This window comes from Diadema setosum, chromosome 16, assembly GCF_964275005.1.
Source record: "Diadema setosum chromosome 16, eeDiaSeto1, whole genome shotgun sequence".
Taxonomy (NCBI): Eukaryota; Metazoa; Echinodermata; class Echinoidea; order Diadematoida; family Diadematidae; genus Diadema; species Diadema setosum.
Window position 1 is genome coordinate 9,261,133 of NC_092700.1, and position 20,741 is coordinate 9,281,873.

Below are 20,741 nucleotides of genomic sequence, written 5' to 3' on the forward strand. Positions count from 1 at the left end.
TATTTAACTGTGATGGGAAGGCAACATTGTATATAAAAATTAGAACATATATTATTATGACAATTAACATTTACATTAATTTTGGGGAGGCCATTTTGTGTGGTGGACTTGGGTCGTTCTTTGATTCATATGGACTTGGGTCGTTCTTTGATTTATATACGTGATATTCTGCTATAGAGAATGATGAGAGATGGATGAGAGAGGGCGCTATTATATGACTGTAAGAATGACCCAAGTCCTTCGTTCTTACATTAATATAAGATTTAACTCATTCATTTCTGGCACTTCCGGGGGTTATTAGGATTTATCATTTATACACAAGATGAGTCCATGCATAAGCTACAATTTCCCATGTCAAACTGAATTTGGCCAAAAATTGGACTTGGGTCGTTCTTTTTTTTTTTTTTTTTTTTTTTTTTTTTTTTTTTTATTGATTTTCAAAAACAAATCATACATAACATTAAAACAATCAAAGCAAAAAATAAAAATAAAAATAAAAATAAAACAAAACAAAACAAAACAAAACAAAAAAAGCAGCCATACCAAGTATTTCACAAATAGCAGTTGTCACCCATTTTCACAAATCATCTTAAAGCAAAATAATGTAGGATTACGAGAGATGTCCCAAGCAAACCGCCGACAAGCCCGCGAACATGCCAGGCGGACCACCGCTCAATCCACCAGCACCAATTCAGGCCCCTGGCAGACTCCATTCTTTATTCGAGTGTTACATTTTTAGTTAAACATGACAAATCATCCACCCACAGTTACGATACTCTTTACTCGACCCTTCTTTCTTCATACACTTACCCAAACATGCATACCCACACACAATAATCAATATACAAAATGGAATCTGCCCACAGAGCCGATCGGGTTAGGCCGGAATAGAGAGAGCAGCAAACCCACCCAGCAGGCACACAAGGCCACCAACGGAAAGCCGGAGTCATTCCCGAAACCTGCTGGCAGTATAAACTGTATGTGACTCGCTGGAATGGAAGACAACCTAAAACAGCATAAACCATGTAAACAAATTTTGCATAATACTAATACAAAACCAAAATAAGTACATGTATGTACTATTGTACATAACATTCTTTCAGGTTTAACAAATGATAAAATATCTCAACATCCATGTACCTACAATCCTAGTACAGTATACTAGTAGTAATCTAACTTACTAGTAAGGGAACATTAAGGCAGTCCTTCTGTCTCATGAAAATTTGTACCCCATCCACATTAAGTGTCACTAACATGACACATACAGAACATGTACAATTTGTACTAAGACTATGAAAAATTGTGTTACATTAAAAAAATATATATAACTTATTGAAGATGAGGGGTTTCAATTTATAGATAAAGATACGAATACATGGCTACATGTATTTGACAATAACAATTAAGCTTTCCTCTTTAACTAATTAATACAATGTCCCATAAAACATCATCCACAGACCTGTATGGGCAATGTAGCCTTAAAAAACAAAAAAGCTTTTGAATCACCCAATTCCACAGAACAGATAAAATAACCAACTTCTTGAATTATACATAATACGAAATTATGGCTGATTCTGCAGAAACATGTAAAATACATACACATTGTATACCATCAAAACATGCCAAGGTTAAAACTACTCATACAGACCCGTGTGAGATGTCGTCTGCAAAACTAAAAATACTATTTACAGATCAAATCTCCATTTCCTGAAATGAATCGAAGGTTTGTTATTTCTTTTAGCAATATTATACTCAAGCTCCTTGTTGGCTGTGATATACGATTTATAACCTTTAAAGCTTGGTGGTTTATTTTGAAATTTACAAATATAAATATAATATTTAAGTAAAAGAAAAAGATATGTCAAAAATTTATCAGAATCAAAACCAAACATTTGTTCAAATAATGAAACATTTAGTGGCTTATTGATTTTCTGAGAGATAGCTTTAAGAGTATCCTCCCAAATGGGTTGAACTGAAGGACATTGAACAAAAATATGAATATAGGTTTCAGGGGCATTCTTACAAAATGAGCAATTGGGAGAATCTTTTCTTTTAATTTTATATAGAAAGTTATTCAAAGCTATAGCTCTGTGAAATAGCTTAAAATAAAAAGATCGAATACGTGTATTTATGGTACATAAAAAGTTGTTCACATGAACCTTTTCTCAATTGATTTCTTCGGACTCTTGGAGGTCACTCCAAAATACAGTCTGTCTTTCTGGATAACATGTTTCTTGTATTATACTGTAAGCGAACTTTGGATTTTTTTGAGTCTTTAAAAGTTTTGCTTTAATTTCCTCAAATATTTTGTCTGGAGTTAAATCAGAGGAAACAAACCAATCTTTTGGAATATTTTTCAATAAAAAATTGTATTTCCGCCTGTCCTTTTTGCTAATATCGTAATCCAAAATCAGTTCTTCAAATAATTTATAACCTGGATGGGGAGGGTTGAGTAGATCACTTATAAAGACAATACCTTTGTCTAGCCAATCTTCATACAAGAAGTATTGTTTGGATTTTGAACGAATACTTCTGTTAAACCAAATGCATTGACAAGAACCAATTGCAGAAAAAGCTGTATTAAATTCATCTTTAACAATTTTTTCTCTAAAAATGTACCATGTTTGAAGAGATTCGGCTAATTGACTTGAGCCTAATTTGTTCAAAATACATGCAGGGGGATGTGCTTTCCACAATATATCTTTTCTACCACTAAAATCATCTAAAATACATAATTCAATAAATTTCCATATACTTTGATAGTTATCATCAAGAAGCATTTTGACCCATGTCATTTTTTGTGCAATAGAAAACATGTATGGATCAATCATTTTTAAACCACCCAAAGAGTAATCATTACACAAGAGGTGTCTTTTGACCCTATCACTTCCACCACTCCATATAAATTTATATAGTATTGTGTTTATTTGTCTAAAAAATTTCTTTGGTATTTTTATACATAATACCGAAAAATAATACAGAAGTTGAGGCAGCAATAGGGTCTTTATAACACAGATCTTCCCGACCAGAGATAAATTTCTTACACGCCAACAATTCAAAATATTTTCAATGGATTTAAGCTTTGTCTTGTGGTTAAGATCATACAGATTACTTATGTTCAAAGAAAAATGAATACCCAGAGTTTTAAAAGTAGACTTATTCCATTTAAGACCTTTCTCCGAAAATGGAAATTTTTGAGAACCCTTTAAAGAACCAATCCAAATTGCTTCTGATTTAGAGATGTTAAGCTTACAGCCAGAACTCTCAGAAAATGAACCAATAGTATCAAAAAGTGATTTAAACGAGTTTTGTGAACCGTCAATGAAACAAGTAGAGTCATCTGCTAGCAAAGAAATTTTCAAATCATTTTCACCCACTGGGATACCTTTAATATTTAGGTTTTGTCTAATAGCAAGAGCCATAGACTCGATAACCAACAAAAACAGGTATGGGGATATAGGACACCCTTGGAAAATACCTCGTTCCATATTTATTGGTGTAGTCAAATGTCCATAATTTGAAACATAGCTTTTCCTACCTGAGTAAAATACCTTTATCCAATCAATAAATTTATCACTAAAATTAAACTTTCTCATTACCCGATACAAGTAATCATGCGAAACACTGTCAAAAGCTTTCTGAATATCAAGGAGAAGAATTGCTCCAGGAATTTGCTTTAAATCTGTATATTCTATTATATCAATAATTAAGCGAATGTTATTTCCAATATTCCTTCCTTTTAAAAAACCAGATTGATCTGGATGGATCAAATCCGAGAGACATTTTTTTAAACGATTTGCTAAAGTTTTGGCTAAAATTTTATAGTCTACTGTTAAAAGAGAAATTGGTCTGAAGTTTTTCAAAAAGGAATGATCTTTATCTTTTTTGGGAATCAAAGTAATGACTCCATTTCTTTGTGAACTAGACATTAGTCCATTCTGCAGGGAAAAATTAAACGAATCTAAAAGTAAATCAGAAATGTCTTTCCAAAACACGATATAAAATTCTATGGGTAGCCCATCCAAACCTGGTGACCTGTTATGTTTCATTGAGGTAATTGTATCATACAATTCCTTCTTTGAAAGTGGTTTATCAAGAAAATCCTTATCAACTTCATTTAATTGGGGAATTTCAATAGAATTTAAAAAAACATCTTTTTCATCACCTAAATTGTTATCACATTGTTTTGAGTATAAGAGCTGATAAAATGAATAAATTTCTTCCAATATAGTGTCCTGCTTAACAATAATCTCATCATCATCATTCTTTAATTTAAAAATACTTTTCTTCTCTCCAGACCTCTTTTCTAAATTACAAAAATATTTTGAACTTTTTTCCCCTTCTTCAATCCAACGAATGCGCGAGCGAATAATTAAACCTTTGGTTTCTTCATCCAAAATATCATTTAAGGCCTGGGTTAAAAAATCCTTTTCATTAAGAAGCTCATCATCATTTAAGTCAACACTCAATTTTTTTTCTATCTCCTCTATTTCCCGCAGAAGTTCTCTTTTTACGAAATTCTTTTCTTTCTTTTTACGTGCACAGTATTCTATACAAATACCGGTAATGGTACATTTAAGCGCATCCCATAAAATATTTGGATTGCAATTACTTTTAAAATTAATAAGTTTAAATTCTTCAATGTTGTCCCTAATGATTGTACAAAAATCTGAATCTTTGTGTAAATACTGACAGTTCAATTTCCAAAATCCTGGACCCCTTAGTGGTTGGGCACCTTTAAAATTTAATGTAACGAGGGAATGGTCAGATTGAATACCTGGACTTATTTTTGATTGCGAACAATTAGTAACAAAGTTATCAGAAACAAGAATATAATCAATCCTGGATAACACTTTAGGATTTTTTTGATGTCTGGTGTATTGTTTAAGGTTTGGATTAAAAGTACGCCAAATATCACAAAGGTTAAATTCTTCCATAAGTGTTGTTAACATTTCACTTGATTTGACATTAGAGTGGGTGTCCCTACCCCCTTGATAGTCCAGATGGCCCAAAACAGCATTAAAATCCCCAGCACATATAATAGAAGCGTGTTTAAATTGGTCTACTTTGTTAAAAACTTCAAGAAAAAAATTGGGGTCATCATTATTTGGACCGTACAAATTTACTAAAACTAAAGGAACTTCATTAATAATAGCAGATATAATCAGGTATCTTCCATTAGGGTCAATGTAAGAAGAGTCAAGGACCAATGAAACCCTATTTCGAATTAGAATGGCTACACCTCTACTGTTTGAAGAATGGCTGGAAAACCATGATTTTTCACCCCATTGTTGCATCCAAAATTGTTCATCCGATTTTGAAGAGTGGGTTTCCTGAAGAAAAATTATATCACTCTCAATGGATCTTAAATAATGAAAAATTTTGCGTCTTTTTACATGATCTTGAATTCCCCTGCAATTAAATGTTGCAAGTTTTAAATCCATATTTGTAATGTGGGGAAAACAGTCCATTTCTTATTACCTTTATACAGGACTTTCAATAAGTTTGAGAGCAAGAGCACCTGAGACAAAATAACTGCCAACAAAATAAAATTATGAAATACAAAAACATACTGAATAATAGTACTTGCGGCTGCTGTGAGATTAGAAAAAAGTGGTATGATTAAAAAAAGAAAAACAATTGGGAAAAAAACAAACAAAAGGATGGGTGCACAAGATAGGGTGGCACCGGGCCTCAAATTGTGAAACGGCCCAGGCCAAAAGTGCAACTTTTGGAGTGGCCTCAATGGCCACCGGCGCATGGGGGCGTAAACACATATCATAATCGTGCCCTTCATATTACATATAATTGGTACAAAATAAAAATGAAATACAAAATATATCATATGAACAGTCAATACTACAACCATTCAGGTCCCCCCTCAAAAAAAAAAAAAAAATCTTTCCTTTTTTTTCTGCTAACAATATAATGGAATCCACATAAGTTATATTAATCAAATGTAATTACTATTCCAAATAAAATTAAAAAAAAATTACCTTATTTAGTTTTCCACAGTAAAGATATCAACGGAAGAAAAAAAGGGGTATTTTACTTTAAAATACACCAATAAAATCTTTTACAACAAACTTGCATTATGAAGATCTTATTCTTAAAGATCAAAAATTTGAAAAAAAATATTAAAATGATAATAACATTTGAAAAAATAATAGGAATCTATTATGAGTGTAATGTATAATCAATTGTATTGACTTCTTCTCTTTAACCACTACTAAACTAAAATAACAACAAAACACACCCATTATACAAGTTACTGACTACTGTACCACTAATTCTACTTTGTATACAGTGAAACAAACGATATCAATTAGAACTCGATCAGAATGAAATAAAAAGCTTGCAAAGAATAATACAGCCAAGTGCAGACAACATTACCAGAAAATGGAATAAAGTCTTAGAGTTTTCAAATCGGCTTCCTCCTTTTTTTCTCTCAAGAAGTAACATTGGTTCAGTATATTCTGCAACAGTATATCAGATATCAGTAGTTAATGTTGATATTCTTCTTGTGTACCAGATCTTCCACATGTCTCTAACTGGACTTCCATCCTGAGATGCCTTTATAATCACGAAAAACAGTTTAAAAAGCATACAACAGCGAATATGAAAAAAAAAAAAAAATCCGATCTGGTGCTCCTGAAGCATGAAACAAGACACCTTGTTTAACTTCCTCTGGGAACGTCGGTATTTGCCGTTGGTGCTACGATCCTGCCCGAAGAATCTCTCGCCTTCAGAATGGCTGGGTAGATAAAAAAAGGCTTGAAACCTTTTTCCTTGAGAGCCTTGAATTTGGTCAGCTGAGCCTTTCTTTGGTCCAACACCCGCTTAGACATATCATCGTTGACAAAAATCTTTCTGCATCTCTGGTCTGGGCCTGAAACAAACTTTATCAGCTCCTTCTTGACTCGTTCTTTTACACGATAACTGTTGAACCCGATATGAATAGGGCGAGGGCGAGAGTTCTTCTGGTTGCTACGGTATGTAGGTGTGCGATGGATTCTGGAGGTCTCATCTTCAATGTTTATGTTGATCTTGGCCTCAGCAAGTAGGAGCTTCACTGATTTCAAACTCGCGCTAGCCTCATGGGCATCATCTCCTTCCGTTTCTGGCAGGTTGAAAATAACAATGTTAGATCTCCGCGAGCGGTTTTCTAGGTCGTCGATTTTTTCTTCTGCCTTAGCTAATGCAATTTCCAGCTTGCTTACTTTGTCAGATACCTCGCCAATCTCATGCTCGAGAAGGCCGTGGCTGTTTCGGCAATCTGCAGCCAGCTGCTCAAATCTAGCGTGCATACGGGCTTCAAACGCCCGGGCCCATGCCGGGGCTTGTTCTTCATCGTCCGGCATCGCTGTAGGTACACTCAAGTTTTCGTTTGGAATCACCGAAACATCAGAAAGTGTGCCTGTTTTTACCTTTTTCTTCGCCGGGCTGGAGGTTGGGTCCATTCTTGCGTTCACAACTGTCCATACGATGTAAAATAGCAGTATTAAGACTAAAATTGAAATAAATTCAGGGCACGAAAATCCACACGTGTTCACGCAGTAGTGTGCGCCGCCATCTTTCGACTTGGGTCGTTCTTATATTCAGGTCTTCATTTGTATCGAAGGACAAAAATATTTCTTTTTGTCAGTTTTACTTTGTAAGGGTTTTGTTGCATGATAATCATGTCATGGGTAAACATTTATTCTGCGATGGAATTTGAGTATCTATAAATGCGTGTGACATGCAGGCATCTTGCGTGTCAGTTGGAAATGAAAAGTTCTGATGTGAATTTACCCAGTGTAAGTATTAAGCAAGTACTAATACCAGTATAAAAGGACTAGACCTCGTCAGTTCCCGATCTCAACTTCAACTGAGAGGAGGTTTATCACCCTGCCTGTAAACCTAACAGTTTACAAATCTCCTCAGAGGCAGGTGCGGTTGCTGTTCGAAATCAAATGTAAGAGATACGTAACAATCGTGTGGTCAACAGTGCTCATTAATTCCATAAAAACGGTAGCTTATAATAGGAAGTCCAGATGGGACAATAATTGGTCAAAAGTATTTCCTTTACCGTCATGTAGTTTAATGTGTGTAGGCCAGACAAATTCGTATACAAGTTATGAAATTCCACGTGCTACGAATAAACGGTTGAGTAAAAGTGAACCTCTTGTCACACTTTCTCTTCTAGGCAATACATACAATAAAGTGTAAGCCGCTAGGCGTGCAGCCCGATTGGCTTGAAGTATTGGTCTATTTTTGGTATAACACCAATTTATATCATCAAATACCGATTTGGTCTGTTATGAGTTGGTCTAATTCCATTTCGTCTAATCATCAAATGGTCTAAAATATTATTAGACCAACTGATATTAAACAGTCTATTAGACCAACTGGCTGTAGACCAAGTGGTAATAAAGTGTAAACCGATCCGGACGATAGCCTCTTTGAAATGGTTGTTTGAAGGTTAAATTTAAATTAAAAACTCGTCTTTTAATACTAGTCTACATGAGAAAAAGTACCAACGCACCCTTTCGGCAAAACCGGGGGGGGGGGGGGGGCTTTGGACGAAGGGTAGGGTTCCAGTCAACGCGACGCGACCCAACGCTCCCAACGCACCCTTTCGGCAAAACCGGGGGGTGGGGGGGGGGGGGGGCTTTGGACGAAGGGTGGTGTTCCCAGTAACGCGACGCGCCACCACCCAACCCACCCTTTCGGCACAAGCCGATATGATTTATTATATTCCACATACTAAGAATGTTGCAATAGGATTGGTCCAGAGCGTGATGAAGCGTAGTTTTGCCCATCACATCACCTGAGAAGAAAAGTTCGTTACACTCTATGTTGATAGTTCCTTTTGTTTCGCTGATCTCCACACAGTCCACATAGTCCTAACGCAAGATGAGTACGCGCGAAATAAAAGTGCGTTGCACTGTGGACTATCATGTGACCTAGGTCACTTGATAGTACACAGTGCAACGCACTTTCACTTCGGTGCCGCGCGGTGCGCGCAGCAACTTCATTGTTTTGTCATCTACGCGCACACGTAGCCTAAGCCCTAAGGATACCTAAAGACAGCTGAAACGGTTTCAGATGTGGAATAAAATGGAAATTTCTAGGACCCTAGATGTGGAATATAAAGCAAATAATCAACTTCTAGTTTCAGGCAATGAGACAAACTATCACTTCCTCGGCGATCTGAATGTTTACGCTATCTTTCCTCAGCTGCGCTTCGGAAAGATAGCTACATCCAGATCGCCTCGGAAGTGATAGTTTGTCCCATCACCTTCACCAATGTTGATTATTTGCTTACTACGATTATTAGGTACATGAATTATTATAGTACTTAATGTTATCATTAATAGTCATCATCGCGTTGTAGTATGGCGGATCATGAACGAGGCCATTGGCATTATTACTGAGTGACCTACTCATTTGTTGGTTTGCAAGATGTTTTGTCTTGGGCACCACAGATTACTGCGTTTTTTTTTCTTTCTTTCTTTCTTTTCCTTTTTTTTTTTTTTTTTTTTTTTAGCTGATTGGGCACCATAATCCGTTGTTTTATTTTGTCTTGTTTTTATTTATTTGTTTGTCTTTGTTGTTGTTGTTGTGTTTTTTGTTTCATTGTTTTTGTTTTTTGCTTGTCAGCTGATTAGGCACCACATTATACTGATATGTTGTGACTTCATAACAATGACAAAGGCAGTGACTTCATCGTCGCTCGCTGAGGGCGCATGTCAGTGTCGTTTGCAGAAGGGTCTGGAAACAAGACCAGCAGCACGATAAATAATATTTTCACGTTGGTTACACAGCCGTACCACCGTACATATCTAGTTTGAGTGTTGTCTTGGTTGTTGAAAAACACACGTTATCATGTCTGTTTGTCGCTTTTACTTGCAGGGAAACTGTAAATTTGGTGACAGGTGCCGATATGAGCACCCGAGAAATCAGTCTGGTAAGTGAATAGCGCATGATTTGTGTTATCATTTTCGCCTCCACAAACCATTGCGCAGTCCCATATATTAAGATTAATGTGTGTATTGCTGGCGAAGGAGACCGTCGACCGTCCAAGCAATTGAATTTGCTGCAAATTCAGCACCAGAATATCTAACAGCTCTATACATTATTTACTCTTGTCATCTGCAAAATTTTGCATTGGGACACTCGTACATATGCCTGTTGGTGGTGGAGTTTGACATGAATTAAGCTTTAATGATTGGAATATTTTGATTTGTTTGAGTAAACATGATGTAGGCCTACAAGATATGAATGAAGTATTAAAGACTGGACCTAGACACATCTACGATTATTCTATGGTAACCGCAGCTGCGACCCCATGTTACAGCGCCCCGCGACGGGGTTAATTCTATGGTAACGTCACTTATTTTATGATATTAAATTTAATTTGCCTTTATGTAAATGACATAAACTAATAGTACGTTTAATAGGGCCTAGTCTAGAGAACTAGGGTAGGAAGTAATTAATGACACATGTTCCGAAATTTAATACTGAAGGCAGGTTTGTGAACTTGACCGCTTCCTAGTTTCTGGTAGAACTTCTGCGTCGAAGTGAGAAATTTACTCATAAAGTGCATGTTTGCCTTAAATTAAACAGGCATAGCCATAAGGCCGTAGGGGCCTACATGTAAATTCGGCTCATTCTGCAATTTATATTGCCTACAGTACAAAACTTACATGAGAGCTTTATGACTGAGAATGTTTAATTAGAAAAGATAAACATGACTATGAGGCTCTGTTTTTTGCTTCAGTTTTGTTTTGTTTTGCATTTTAGACATGCTGCCGAAAGATTTACCAGGCAAAGTACCAGCAAACTTAGATGACACAGAAATGGTAGAGGGAAAAAAAAATGCTTGAATGCTAATCCAAAATGATTGACATAATACATTGCATGACTTTTGTGATTATCGCTAGGGAATCCTTACCTGATAATGCATGTACCAGTGACTATGTAAGGGGTCAGTTGCAAAATATTGTTAACAATTATAAGATATCTTTACATTGATTTGTGATACAAAGCGGTACCAGTGCAGAATGTAGGCCGATTGGTGAATGAACCATGTGAACACTTCAGCAGGTCTTGATCAGAACTTGATCTGAAATTTGAATCCCCAATGTGCAGGCTACAACAGTTACGGAAGATCTCAAGGTGGAGGAGGGGGTGGATCCCAGTACAGGTGGACAAACCCTGGACAGGGAGGTCAGGGTGACAGTCGGCATGGGAGCAGGGATCCTTTCTCGGCACATGGCAGCAGCGGCAGAGGCGGGGATGCTTGGTCCGACAGAGGTAGACAGGGCGGTTACAGAGATGACAATAGTGGCAGCTGGGGGAGTTTGAGTGGTGGTGGAGGAGGGGGAAGTTGGCATAAAGGTGGAGGTGGTGGAGGAGGAGGGGGAGGAGGAGGAGGAGGAGGAGGAAGTAGGGGAGGCGTTGGGAGGCAACAGGTGACGTTCCGAGACTCATTTGGTTCGCAGTCCTCCAACCGATTCGGCGCCCTGCAGGACACGAGAGGGCAGGATTCTCGCAATTCCATGGGAAGCTCTACAGCGCAGGATATGAACAGTCAGGAAATCATGTGAGTTCGATGAACCAGCTCCCCTTTTCCTTTTTTGAGTGAACCTTTGAATTCCAGCTCCTGACTGATCGAGATATTCAGTTTTGTATCACCTAGGAAGTATACTTGTAGCCAAGGATAAAAGCTGCATACACCATGTAAGTAATTTTCATTACCGGTACCCACAATATAAGTCAATTACCACAGTACCAATTCAAACTACAAGTAATACACTGACCCCTAGAAAATATCGGTAGAATTATTCAATGCTGTGATCTATTAAAAGAAAAGTAAAGTAAATGGAAAGTTGACATTTCGTATCTCCTTCATTGAAACGTTTTTGCCTGTTCATGAACAAAGTTAACCCGTTGAGGACGAGTCCCGAGTATACTCGGGCAGATGTCTATGGGAAATGCGTAATGCAGCAAAATCAACTCGTCCTCGATGGATAAACCATGTGTAAAAGAAAAAAAAAATGTAAGCGGTTAGTATTCAAACGTGATGATATCATAATTTTTCTCCTCCATCACCGCTAGTGAGACCATACGATTTGATGTCGAGGAGTGGGAGAGTGGGGGGATGTGGCCCTTCTCCAGTTATGCACCCAACAAGTCCAAGGCCTGTTTACCGGGTAAGTACATAATGTACAGTAACAGCCAACTTCATGTAAATAAACTAACATTGACCAAGAAAGTCTAAGTGATGTTCATGCTAGCCTTGTAAAGTTGCTGAAGAGCAATTATCTGATATTGGCATTTTCTGGGTTGATTCCAGTCTCTTATCAATATCATCCAATTATTGATAACAGATTACGTACAAATGTACATGTATACATATACATGGTGTGTCTTTGGCAATACAAAAATTTACCGTTATAATGGCAAGGAAAATCAACACTGGAGAAATATAATGTGGCTTTTAAAAGATACACTGTAGGTGTTTTCAATGAATCAGAGATTCAGCATGTATTGCTATTGGTTGATCTAAGTTCTATTTCATAAATGCAGTTCAGTCAAACTCACAAGTTTGTATCAAGACTCCAAATTTACAAAGTGTAGACACCCCCTGAGACCTTGGCCATCAGTGGTGCGATCGCAATGAAGTTCTGAAAATACATATTATGCCAAAATCATAAACTCATGCATGATAAAAAAGTATCGCCATATATCCATCTATGTTTCAAATTGTGTCCTGTACATCCCCTCATTCCCATGATGATAGGTTTGGAGGATCTGTCACCTGAAGAACTGAGATATTTGGCTTACGTGGCGGAAAAGACCAAGCAGTTTGATCAATATGTAAGTGTGTGCCAATCAAAACGATTTTTGTCAATGTTGTTGTTGCTGTTTACCATCCCCTGATAACCATTAGATAAACTCTGCAGGCTCTTTTGTGCCATATATATATATATAGGACTAGTGCTCAAAGCCTAGTAAAATCCAAACCGGGCATGATGTTAGCAATTTTTTTGATATTTACTTTCTGTATATTTCGCATTTAATTGAACTAGAGTAAAATTATTTTACACATTATACAGTCAACCTTGCCTTAAGTTGAATCTATGTGGACTGAAGCAATAGCTTCGACTAAGAGAAAATTCGACTTATGAGGGATCAAAACAATAGAAAAAGAGAAGAGGACTTCAAAAGACCTTCGACTTAGCGGATTATTCGCCTTATGTGAGGTTGACTGTATATTTCTCAGAGATATCAAAAACTTTTTTCTTATCTGCAAGAGTAAAGGAATCAAAGCTCACTTAACGGGGATAGCTAGTAACTAACTGATCAGTGGGAATCAGTGGGAATGCTGGGGGATGATTGCTCCAATCCTTGTGGGATTCATTTAAGAGTACATTATATATCTATTGTTGTGTGAAAATTATTTGCTTCAGAATGGTCTCATATTCAAGTAATGTGCAGTTTAATGTTTCCAGGTTAGCATGCCTGACGGTGACGGGGCGATTGCTATGCACATTACTTGAATATGAGACCATTCTGAAGCAAATCATTTTCACACAACAATGAAATAATGTACTCTCAAATGAATCCCACAAGGACTGAAACAATCATCCCCCAGCATTCCCACTGATTCCCACTGATCAGTTACTAGCCATCCCCTTTAAAGATAACTGTGACTAATCCTAGTACTATTTTAGTTTCCATATTTATTTATTTTTTCTTTTTGTGGACACCGTTGTGTGTCACAAAAACTGATTGTAATACAGAGCTTTAGGCTTCTCAATTCAATTCAGTTTATTTACCTTACTGAATGTTTGGCACAGTAACCTTTAAAGAAAAAGGAAAAAAACAGAAGAAAAAAAGAAAAGAAAGTTTAATTTCTTGTTGGAAAGAAGCCCACTTTGTACTCTGTCTTTTACTGCTGTTAACTTCTTTTTCTCTTCCTCCTTCTGGTTGTTTAACAGAGGGCAGCGTTCACATCGGCCATCAATGCTGTCAAAGGCAAGCGAGACCAGCTGAAACGACCATCTCAGACCATGAGGAGCCAGCTGGTAAGTTCAAGAAAAGTTCTTTTTTTTTTCATTTCCGTTGAAATAAACAGAGAAATTAAATATAATTAGTTATGGCAGAACATCTCTGTGATAACTGCAAAATTTGAAATTAATAAAATACATGTGATAATGAGTTCACAACATGAATAAAATGATATATAATTTTATTTTTTTTTTTCAAATGATATTCACAGTACATACGTATCAAATGAAAGTGGGAATGGAAATGGAGGGTCCCATTTAAAAGCAAAGCTTGTACAATATGTGACCTCAGAAAATACGTAAGAAAAAGGTGTGAAGGCTCAAAGAGGCATAACACCTGAAAGGCATTTCTAGTTTTCTTTCATTCCTTTAACCCATTATGTTTCCAAAGTAAGATGACTGGTTTGGTGTAACTTACTTGAAACTTACTTATGAAATAATCTCCATGGCATGTGTGTCACAGGGTGAAGTGTCATTCTTTTATGTGATCCCCTAAATATAACTATTCATTATAGTGGCAAAATAAAATCAAAATCCTCTAACTCGCTGCATTTGATACAAGCCTTCTGTATATCAAGATTAGAAATTCTGTTTCTGTCTTGTATTGGCTTTTTTTTTTGTTTCTGAATGATTTTCTGCAGATTTACTGGAACAGTGAATTTGAAGTCCTTTCGTCTATGCTGTTTGTCTAATATTTGATATGCAGTGACTTAAGATCGATGTTGCCAATTTACAAGGGACAAAGGAATAAACGTTATATGATATTTTTTTTTCAACACAGATTACCTTAAATGGCATGATGGGTTAACTCTTACTATACCAGGAACTGTAGACAGTGTATACAATGCCATGGAATTTTCTTTGCCAATCGACACTCAAGGCATGCAAAGGGTTAAAACAACTACATTCATAGAGACCAGTAACCTGTCTCGATTGGCAATTGTCTGCATCTCTACACAAATACTAGGACCATGGCCCAGTGAAGCCCACTGAACTTTTGTAGAGTGTTGCTATGTCGTCTCATATCATGTAATTCCCTCTTTGACAAGAATTTCTTCTTTTTTGGGGTTTTTTTTGTCAAAAAGGGATATTATTGGAGGGTATACATAATTTGAGACTCACAGACCATGATGTAAATATCAAACTGTACCTCTTTATGCACTCACTGTGGTAGACTACAGTGATGGCCTTTTGGATTTCTGTAGCTGATGTGTACTATGCAGTGAATGGTATCAGTAAGGCACTGGTGTGCCCTCTTAAAGGACAAGTTCACCTTCATAGACATGTGGGTTGAGTGAATGCAGCAATATTAGTAGAACACATCAGTGAGAGTTTGAGCAAAATCGGACAATCCGTTCAAAAGTTATGAATTTTTGAAGTTTCTGCTCCGTCACGGCTGGATGAAAAGACTACTATAGCTTGTGATGTCACATGAGTACAACGATATAAAGAAAGAATAAAGAAAATTCAACATATTTCCATTTTTCTCGCATAACAAAAGAACACTCGACTTCTCTCTTTCAGAAAGCAGGGGGAATAATATTACCCTTAACATACGTCAGTAGCAAGTCGAAGAAATGTGCACTTTACTCAAAAAGTAAAGTTTTGTGAAATTCTCTTTTTATTTTCCTTATATAGTTGTACGCATGTGACATCATACACTGTAGTAGTCTTCTCTTCCAGCAGTGACTGCGCAGATACTTAAAATATTCGTAACTTTTGAACGGATTGTCCAATTTTCCTCAAACTTTCACTGATGTGTTCTACTAATATTGCTGCATTCTCTCAATCCTTATGATTATGAAGGTGGACTTGTCCTTTAATAACCCACCCCAAAAGTAAATAAACTCCTAAAGAAAGAGAAAAAAATATGTATATATTCCTTTAACAGAACGATACAAAAATGACAAAAATGGGATAAGAAATAAGGAAAATAAATATGGAAGTCCAGCTTAGCGTAGCTGAATATGGGCTATCCAGCCATCTTCTCAGATGAAAATGAACAAACAAACAAACAAACAAACAAACAAACAAACAAACATTACATGGTATTTCGCTTTTCCGAATTTGATATAACATACCTGAAAAATTGTGAGAGTATGACATCATCGTATCCCTCATTTCTCTATCATTCTGTAGCGAATATTTTCTCTTTCTTGTAATGTTTATTTTTTTTTTTTTTTTTGGGGGGGGGGAATGGATTTCTTCTTTAAGGGATGGGGGAGCAGAAGGAGTGGAAGTAAGAGGAAATTAAAAAATAGGAGAGGAAGAAGAAAGGGAAGAAATGATATGAAAAGATGGGGAGGATGACAGAAGGAGAAATGTAGAAGGTGGTGAACTTGTCTTTTGTTGTATTTTTTCCCCAATATGCCAGTGGTTTCATGATCGCCTGTACCCTTAAATACAATTTTTCTTTCCTCTTCTGCTTTACTGTTTGTGTTACAAACATTTTGAGAAAGTGATACATAATTATGTACTTGTGGAAAAGTGTGAAATATTCACTGGGCTTAGAACTTTCAGTAATAATGTGATATTGTTCATGATTAAATTTTCACCATGGTTTTATTTCTGTAAATTTTGTGTATCGCTTCTAAATTGAAAAAATAATAGTAGGTGAATATAACAACATTGAAATAACAGAAGGCAACAAATATAACTGAAAAAAAAAAGCAAATCAATCCATGCAAGCATGGGATTGGGTGCATCTCATCTGCTGTAAGGACTAGCATGTTACGTGGACAATGATGTAGCGATATTTGGGGCAAAACATCCCGTTACTCACGCTACAGTGTAGTACAGTACTTCAAATGCAAAACACACTACTTGGTTTATGTACTTGGAATCAATGCGTAAAGACATTTACTAGAAGTACAGCTGTATTGTCACCAATTACTCATTCTAATTTTTCCACGTAAAGTAACAATTCCTAGACCCTAACAAACAAGATACATGTATCAACAAGTGAAAATGTCCAACAAGAAGCAATTCGCAAAATTATGTTTGCATAAATTCCAGCTCCTTTAGGAATGTCGGGGCAACTATACAGTATACTCTATTTGTTTATCGTACAGGTGGATATATACCGAGGAATCGCTGACAGGAACCCATTTGCAGCGAGCAGTGCACCTTCCCTTTTTGGGAGTAATGCACCATCACTGAAAGATATCTTCGGACCAAAGTAAGGATTTTTTTTTTTTTTAAATCACTGTATTCATTACTTTTTCCTTATCAAGAGATATGAGCTTGAAATGAATTGAGGTTTGCTATTGCAATGTGTTTACTATTTGAGATGCTCTTCTGTCGGGCCACAAAATTGCATGTTGTTGTTTTTATTTTCAGTTTCATTCTAAAAGCAGAAATTTCTCCAGGCGTAGTGTACATGGCTTGCAAAATTGATACAGAAAGATTTGTAAAACAGTCAGTGAAAGTATAGGGGTATTCAGACTTCCAATACAAAGTTTATGAGTCTTTAATAATTATTCTTGTTGAATTTTGTTTCGTTGCCCTCTTTAGGCTATTGCATGCAAATGTAAAAACTCAAATTGTGGTGGTACTATTTCATTTTTGTGATAATCTCTTGACAACACTCTGTTGGTGCAACAGCGCAATCTCTATTTAGTGGTACATGGAAATCATGGAGCACTGTATCCCTATCTCCAAACTGCATAGTTTTTGTAGATTTTTGTACAGTGGTTTCCCGTTATAATGAAGTCCTTGGGATCGGTAGTTTTCTTTCATTATGTCGAAATTTTAATCAATCAAATGCACTGTAAAAAACAAAGAGCAGGTACTGTTGTGGCCTGAATTTTTACTTTGGTGTATTCTAAACTGGAATTTCATTATACAATGTAACAGTGTTATTTACAGGAGTGCACTGTAGCAATAGTTGGGAAAAGAAATATCAGCTGTAACCTCTAAAGACGCATTTTTTTTTTTTGAAGTGACAATGTAATCATGATAGAAAGAGAGAAATGATATGCTGTGAGTGTTTCTGTTGCACAGTAACTCCATATTACTCGAAGTAAACAAGTAAACACTGAGAACGTTCCCGTTTGACCTCTGTGTGTTGCGTTTGGTTGTGTATGAAAAATCATCTCATTCATCTGTACGTAGTATATGACCGTGATAAGGACTTGACTGCTTGTGAAAAAAATGTTTACATTTATCAAAGGAGAAACAAACAACAATACATGTATCAGCTGTTGCAGGCATAGAAAGATATGAAGAAGAAAAAACAGCAACAACAAAAGCAAAACATGGAAATTTATTTTTCTAGGATATTGGACAAAAGTTTTTATTCTTACCATCTCAAGATTGCATTTACATTGTTTGATATCCCAGTAGGTGGTCAAAGGAATGTGTACCTTGTATATCAAAGAAATGGAGATTTCTGAAATTTACATTGCATTTTTTTCTGTCTCTCTGCTATTGCAAATACACAAATTGTAGCTGAGCTCCGATCCAGATACAGTAGAACAGGGAATGAACTAAAACTTTTGAACTTAATGATAATAATGATTATGATAACTGACAGTTCTTATACAGCACATAACACAAAGTGATAATTGTCCCTATGGGCTCTTCACTTTTGAATGAATTTTCATATTTTCCTTGGAAAGTGACCCCTTGAAACATGCCTGTACTGAAAACCAAACCAGAACAGGTAGCCAGAAAGCATTGCAATGTGTGACATTTAAATCTGTGATACTTTGTTTCAGTCTTGCCAACCTTCAAGTGCCTGAAGGATCAAACTCTGCCGGTGCCAACAGTGGCTCTTCGTTTGGGACCCAAGGACAAAACACTTCAAGTTCGGTATCATCAACAGGCACTGGATCAGGAACCAATGCCTTTGGGTCAACATCCCCATTAAACAGGACTAATGCCGTGCGGCAGAATGCTGACAAGGCGTCTGTGTTTGGTGCTAGCACAAGTAGCGGAGCTGGTACATCTCTGTTTGGATCAAGCGCAGGAAATAGTTCTGGCTCTGTTTTTGGGACTGGGTCCAAGTCAACAGTGGCAGCACCCAGCACAGGACTGTTTGGCAAGCAGCCCACATCTGGACCTACCGTCCCGCAGCCCAAAGCTGCTAGCTCCAGGACTTACACGCCACTAGCGGAGCTGACGGCTGAAGAGAGGGAACAGTTTGAGGCACCTCTTTTCACGTTAGGTAAAGTTCCTATGCGGCCACCACCCATTGAACTGACCAGGTAGCAGCCTGTGACTTACGTACAGGGGAAACTCGGTATAACGAACACTGCTATAACGAGATATCGGTTATAACGAGGAAATTTCCTCGGTCCCAAATTTCCTTCCACACAAGTCTATGTAAAATGCTACTCTTGGGCCAAAAAAAAAGAATTGTTGCATTGGCGTAACCCGCCCGACCCTAAAAATTCCGCCGACCCCATGTTTTTTTATTATTTTTTTTTGCTATCGATATCAAATATCTTGTTGATTGCGATCGCGATCGCACAAACCCGGAAGTGGAAACGGCTCTGGGGATATCGGATGTACGAGGGAGAGATCTAGCGCCTCGCATAAGCCTTCCTTGATCAGTACGTCATCTGTTTCCAACACGGACACGTACTCTAACAAGATTTATTCAGTGTATACGTAGCATTCAGACTGCGATGTATTGTGAACAGTTTTGCCATAGGTTTCTTGTGTGGAGAACTTACACGAATCTGTATATGTGGGACTGTAATAGAGATCGCCGTGTGCGATGAAAAGATCGTACATATGGTTCAATTTGCATCTATCTTATCTAAGTCAAAATAGTAAAATATGAAGTGAAAACATTCAGGATAGGGATTTCAACATCTTTAAATTCTGTGAAGGGGTATAATTCCAGTAATATCGGCCTCATAAATGATTTGTAGAACGGATGAACACAGCACATTCGGTGCAGCAGTTGTAACTGTTTACTGAGCTGAGCACGAGTTTTACACGTAAAATGCAGGTAGCAAAAAAAAAAAAAAAAATCCGCCCGACCGACCCTATTTGAAAATCTCATGTTACGCCAATGCAACAATTTTTTTTTTGGCCTTATAGCGAGATCGGCTATAACGAAATAACTGCTATAAGGAGATAAATTTTGTGACTTCCAAACAAAGAAAAACATAGTAAATCAAACCTGCTATAGCGAGGTAAAGCAAAATGCCTTCGGTAGAGCTTTACTTCGCCTGTGCTATCATCTTCCGAGATTGTAAAGCTCGATGGGCCCAAAACTGTCTTGCACACACATAATCATTTTCTTCAATGCACTCCAGCTAGCACTGCATGTTGTACGTGTGAAGTGTGTGTGTGCACGCACACTGATACATGCAGAAAATGTGGTGGGACGGCCATATGTATGCATGACATCATCATGACGTTTAGCAGGTGTGAGGCAATCTGATGCTGTGATTGGCCTTCTACTTAGGGAATTCCCCGTCTTCACACACACGCAGTCATAATGTACATGCAGAATGTGTCACATACACACACAGCATTGTGCAGACCATATTCAAGCTTTCCACACAACACACACCCATTCGATAACCACATACCAATCCACAGACGATCTTGATACAATCGCAAGCTATATAAATTTACAAATTCAAACATCTACAATTAATAAGAAACACATTCTTGATATTGGATTTCCTTGGCAAAAACATCTTCTTACCCATAAAGGTGAGTAAT

General features: G+C 37.0%; 1 protein-coding gene and 1 pseudogene across 1 annotated transcript; one reads left to right on the top strand and one right to left on the bottom strand.

Moving 5' to 3' along the window:
• Positions 1 to 1,685: 1,685 nt before the first annotated feature.
• On the bottom strand, positions 1,686 to 3,488 carry LOC140239885 (uncharacterized; annotated as a pseudogene).
• Positions 3,489 to 9,859: 6,371 nt separating this feature from the next.
• On the top strand, positions 9,860 to 19,268 carry LOC140240113 (nucleoporin NUP42-like). The gene is made up of 7 exons (XM_072319922.1): positions 9,860 to 9,949; positions 11,134 to 11,587; positions 12,103 to 12,197; positions 12,788 to 12,864; positions 13,989 to 14,075; positions 17,129 to 17,235; positions 18,776 to 19,268. Exons 1-7 carry the CDS (start codon positions 9,868 to 9,870, stop codon positions 19,266 to 19,268), a joined length of 1,395 nt encoding a protein of 464 aa, XP_072176023.1. The 5' UTR covers positions 9,860 to 9,867.
• The last annotated feature ends 1,473 nt before the right edge of the window (positions 19,269 to 20,741 follow it).